Consider the following 5838-nt stretch of genomic DNA (forward strand, 5'->3'; position numbering starts at 1 on the left):
GACATTACACATCCAACGGAGCATACTGGCTTCATTCCTTGCGAGCTTACGTATGTCCTCAGCAGTTACAGCCCATGTTTCACTGCCATGTAGCATGGTTGTTCGTACGCATGCGTCATACAGTCTGCCTTTTACTCTGAGTGAGAGTCCCTTTGTCGCCAGCAGGGGTAAGAGCTCTCTAAACTTTGCCCAGGCTATTCTTATTCTGGCAGCTACACTTTCAGCGCACCCACCCCCACTACTAACTTGGTCGCCCAGATAGCGGAAGCTATCGACTACCTCTAGTTTTTCACCCTGGAATGAGATAGAAGTTGTTTCCTGTTTGTTTGCAGTCTTTATTGCACCTGAACATCTGCCACAAACAAAAACTAACTTGCTTGCTTGCTTGCTCCCCGAGGAATATACAGGTGTCGCTGTCAGTAAGATGAGAGCCATGAATTTAGTGTACATGTAGGAGTTCACTAGGGCTCGATTTTCAATGCCCTCCTATTCGTCATTGTTCTTCAAGTCATAACAGAAAAACTTAAAACTGGTTGCCCCTGAACTACTACTATATGCTGGTGACCTTATTTTTTTTTATTATAGTATCGTAAGAGGAATTAGAAAAGACATTCTAGATGCAAAAAGCAAAACCTAGCTTCAAAGAGCTTTCACAAGTAAACAAGATTCTACACCAAAGTAAAATATTCTTGTTTCATAGAAACTGAAATGATGACAAATTGAAATTATAACTGTCTTGTGTTTAATTTCTTGTTGCTGCAAAAAGACATCAGTTTGTATGTCTTACAAACTAGTACTAATTTTGCCACTGTCCAAAATATTCAAGATTTGTCTGAGGACTGTGTAAAGCCTTCTCAAATCAGTTTGTAACTTGATAAATTTTAATACCCCTACAATACTCTATACTTTTGCCCCCAGTCTTTCTCAGCAGACATGAAGACAAGAAACCCACCTTCCAAGGCAATCTTAAATTCACAGAAAGTTCATCCAGGTATGATATTCTACTCCTCTAGGAAAAACTAATATAATTAAGCAACTGCTTTCATGTGTTCTTTGCTAAACAGAACCTCGGGAAAATTAACACTTTCAAATCATTAACACTTCACATCCAAAATTCCAGTATTGGCATCACTTAGATCATCTTGATTATTCAAAACACTGGAAATCAGTCAGTATATTTTATTGTTTGCAAACAGGAAATTGTACTATGGAACATTTATTTGCAACATTGACGCTAAAATAACTACCTTCCCTTCCAACTTGAGATTAACAATCCAACAGATCCATGAGTTAGCTGATGCTGCCTTCTTCTTGCAAATAGTCCACACACTATTAAAAATAACCCTATTCTGGCCTTATATTCTTGAATAGAAAACTTAAGTCCTCAACCATTGACAGTCTTGTTTTAAATGTCTGCTATGCATCTTTAAGATTCAGCAAACTACTTGCAGATAAACATCACATGTCTCAAATGTGCTCAACACCATAACTAACAGAAATTCATGTGCAGAAATACAAACCTGACTAACACTTGCAAAGATTTTTTTTTTTTATGCTTTAAACTAATGGCAAATAATCCTTATACATTTAAAACCACTTAAAACAGTAATTCAGATTTAACATTAAAAAAAAACCCTATGTGTCTGTAGTGTAACATTAAGTACATTAGACAATAACTTTAGAAAAAGGAATGGCAGTAAATTAAATTTGTATTCTAAAACATCAATATTGATAATTTTATACTAAAATTGATATTTAGATTTTATTTGTTTTCTATGTAGGTATAAAAAGTTGTTAGTTTAAGGAGTTCAACTACTCGCTGTTGTGTCATGAGTTGAAATTTATCTACAGCCATTGGAATCTCATAGTCAAGTCATTACTGTGCTTGTATCATTAAAGTTATCAATTCATATACAAATGTCTCAAACTTGCAAAACATCTGAGCCCTGTTACCTTAAAAACTCATGTAAAACTCTAAATGAAATTTTATACGTTTAGTCAAGTTATGCTATTAATTGCTGCTTACTGTATTTGTTTTTGTTTTTTTAATTTTGTAATTTATATTTTTGCAGAGACGCATAAATTAACAGAAAATATGGTTGCAGATTCTAAAACTGATTCTGTTTCCAGCCTCGTGAGAGCTGTGCTTGTGAAAGCATGGCGAGAGCGATGGAATGAAATAAGATGGGGAGTTTGCTTGAAACGAGTTCTTGCTAGCTACCCTGAAGAAAACTGTGACCTTGCTGGTTGGTGCTAACTTTTTTTTTATTATTATGTACAACTCCCCACTTGCTTTTATTAATAGTGAAGTGTTACCTGACATTATAGAACTAAAGTAGCTTCCCTTTGTACTATTAAATCTATCTTGAATGGGTGTAAAGGAAAATCGTTTCCAACTATGAATTAAATAAAGACTAATAGTATAATTCTGTGCCCTCTAGCATAATTGACTCTTCCAGCTGTTGTATCACAGAAGCAATTTAAATCTCAACTGTGCTTTCAGCCTCTCTTCCAGCAGGTAGCTAACATAAAATAGGTTTAGGTTAATGATGAATAAAACCTGATAAATGTAAACTAGACTTAGTATATATCAAATAGCTTTTACACCATTCCAATTTTGTGTATTTTATAGATCTTTTAGTTTCTTTTGGCTGCTGGTTTGATTATCTTTTTGCTTGAATAGATGAATGAATTAACAGCAGGTGGCAGACATATGGCTTGAGTCTTGTAGTGGGCCTGTTACTCTTTTCTTTCTTAAATTCATACCTGGAATGTCTAATATTGATGGTATGAATGTAAAAGTTAGATAGTTCAGGCAAGTTGATAAATTAAAATATTATGGAATGTATAATGAGAATGGATATTAGTACATTTCAGAAATTATGCTTTTTTGTCTCTTCAACAATAGGAAGAATAAAAGATTTTTATTTCTTGAACTATGCTCATAACTTCCACTCATACCAATGTATCTTTCCCTTTACATAGTGATAAAGCTATTTAAATCTAAAACCACAATTATGATGTAGGACTTTTCTTGTATGTGGGACATTTTTCTTCTATTTTACATCCATTATTTTTTTTTAATATTTTCATGGGTAAAATGGTTTATCTCTTAGCACAGTTGCTTTTATCCCTCTGATAACCATCCAAATATAAAATAGAGGGGGAGCATATATTTTTTATTTTGTTTAGTTAGGCAAATAAGAGCAGAATTAAGTACATTTCATGGGACCTCTCATATATGACATGGATATAAAGTTGTTCTAGCTCTTGATAACATGTGCTTTATATAACTTTTATCATTCAATGTAACAACACCAGTTATAGGATCTATTAACTTCTATAAAGTGTTTTTTGTACATTTACAATCTTAGTATTAGAATTGGTATGCATCTAAAAGAACCACAGACTATTCACAATCCATGTGATCAGTCTCAACTAATAAGTATAACAATTAATATTACTAGCGTAGATGGCAGAATCGTTAGCATGCCGAGCACAAGTATCATTTGAGTACTGGGGTTGATGTAATCAACTTACTCTACAAAAAAAATTTGCTGGCCTTGTTCCAAAATTTGAAATCGATATTAATAGTATAGATAAGGTGGTAAGCTGGCCGAATCATTACTGCATCAGGTAAAATGCTTTGCAACAGCTTGTTTTTATGCTCTGAGTTCAAACTCCACTGAAGTTGATTTTTTTCCTTTCATCATTTCGGGGTTGATAAAATAAGTACCAGTAGAGCACTGGGGTCAGTGTAATTGATTTACTCCCTCCTCCGAAAATTTCTGGCCTTGTGCCAAAATTTGAAATCAGTATAATTAGTCACTATTGAATTTGAAATAAAATTATGTGAAGGAAGTCAAAAGTGTGATACGTTTTTATTGCATTAAATTATAAATAATGTTCTGCTTTCTTTTTGTCATGCTGTGTTTGACTACTCAGAGAAGAAAATTATTTCACAGTAAAACTGTTTTATGTAGCTAAGACTTTAAAAAGATTATTACTTTTACTTTTCATACAGAAATACTACTACAGCAAGCTTTAGTTGGTACGAGCCCAAACACTTTGGTTATGTCTTACCTCCGTCATGCTATCAGTTCTCAAGTAAGTTACGTTTATAAAAATAAGATTTTATTCAATTGTAATGATGCCATGTTTTTTATTTTGAAAATTTCACTTACAAAATCATTGAAATGTAAATTTTCTAAGTATTTTCTTAATTTTAACAAATCATCATCAACATTCAACATCTGTTATTCATGCTAGAGTGGATTGAGTGACTTGACAGGAGCTGGCAAAGCCAGGGGCCTCACGAGGTTCCATAATCTGCTTTGGTTTGGTTCCTGCATCTGGATGCCATTCCTAACACCAACTGCTTAACAGTGTATTGGGTACTTTTTACGTTGCACCTTGGTTTTAGGACATCAATTCTGTTGTGGTGGATGGGTCTTCTTGAGTCACAGGAGATGAAATCATTATATTGCATTTTAATGAATTAATTAGTAAAACATTTCAATAATAGGAGTAAAATCAGCATGAAAATTGTTTGTAGAATCATCTTGATCGACAGTCTACTTCTTGGAAATGTGTACATTTTGTGTATCAATAAAGAAATGAATTGTTATAAATATAAACTATGATATCAAATTTTTTAAAGGCTTTGTTTGATTCTATAGCAGCTTTTTAAAGTTAGCTTTTTCATTATATTTTATTCAAGAGTTTAAAGTTAATTTTAGTGTCTTCTTTATCTATAAAACTTGCATATTAAATATTTAATATTTGAGAGCATAATTTGGATTTTATAAGCCTGTTTACAAATCTCTTATTCATTTGTTTTCAGCTCATCACTCACAATGTAGCCTACCGAAACATTACAAAATTTGAAGACTTCAATCGACCTTACTGTATTCTTGGTTTAGTGGAACTGGTTGAGAGTGTAACAGTAAAGTTTAGGTAAGTTTGTTAAGCTAATTTGTTTCCATTTCAGTACAGGCAACGTGATAAAAAGTTTGCTTCCAAACCACATGGTCCCTGGTTCACTCCCAAAAGTTCTATGAGTGAATTTGGAAGACAGAAACTGAAAGAAGTCCATTGTGTGCGTGTATATATATATATATATATATATATATATATATATTACGGAGATAGCAAGTGACCTGATGTGAGATCGTGTGCTAGAACGAAAACAATTCCAGTGTGGAAGGTGTTTATAAGCCATTTAAACACCTTCCACGCTGCAATTATATATATACAGATATGCACATATGTATGTATATGTGTGTGTGTGTGTCTTTGCGTCTGTTTGTCCCCCACCCCCACCTGACAGCCAGTGTTGGTGTGTTAACATCCCCATAGCTTAACAGTTTGGTAAAAGTACCGCTGGAATAAGTACCAGGCTTAAAAGAAAATAAGTCCTGGGGTTGATTAGTTCGACTAAAATTCCTCAAGATGGTGTCCCGGCATGGCCACAGTCTAATGACTGAAACAGGTAAAAGATAAAAGTTAAATAAAGATATTAAGATCTTGGTATAGATATATATTACACGCACACACACACACACACACACACACACATTCCTATGTATAAATGAGTTTTCATTGGTTTTGATAGAAAGTTTTCTATTTGTCTGACCAACAGAATGGTATCCTCAATAGACTTTATGAATAGCTGAGTATTCCACTGACACGTGTACTCTCAGCATATCTTTCAGGGAAAATTACCATGACAGTGTATAAAAAGGTTGGTCCTTTAAATTACATGTACAGTTCTGTCTACCCATTTTCACTGCACCAAGGCTAAGGTAAAAAAAAATCATTTGCCCAAGATGTCTTGCA

The 5838-nt window shown here is 33.7% G+C and overlaps 1 protein-coding gene across 8 annotated transcripts in view; it reads left to right on the forward strand.

The window, feature by feature from the left end:
* Window positions 1–5838, forward strand: part of LOC106884416 (mediator of RNA polymerase II transcription subunit 24) — a 51105-nt gene that overhangs the window by 3430 nt on the left and 41837 nt on the right. For 4 of the 8 annotated variants that reach the window (XM_014935782.2, XM_014935780.2, XM_014935788.2 and 1 more), the window contains exons 3-6: window positions 919–991; window positions 2073–2246; window positions 4025–4107; window positions 4844–4956. In XM_014935782.2, the coding sequence (XP_014791268.1) occupies window positions 934–991; window positions 2073–2246; window positions 4025–4107; window positions 4844–4956 (428 nt within the window). In that variant the 5' untranslated portion in view covers window positions 919–933. The remainder of the gene's footprint in view (window positions 1–918; window positions 992–2072; window positions 2247–4024; window positions 4108–4843; window positions 4957–5838) is intronic. The other 4 variants (XM_014935786.2, XM_014935787.2, XM_014935784.2 and 1 more) reach the window with 1 other exon arrangement.

Source organism: Octopus bimaculoides, chromosome 1 (genome assembly GCF_001194135.2).
Source record: "Octopus bimaculoides isolate UCB-OBI-ISO-001 chromosome 1, ASM119413v2, whole genome shotgun sequence".
NCBI classification, from domain to species: Eukaryota; Metazoa; Mollusca; class Cephalopoda; order Octopoda; family Octopodidae; genus Octopus; species Octopus bimaculoides.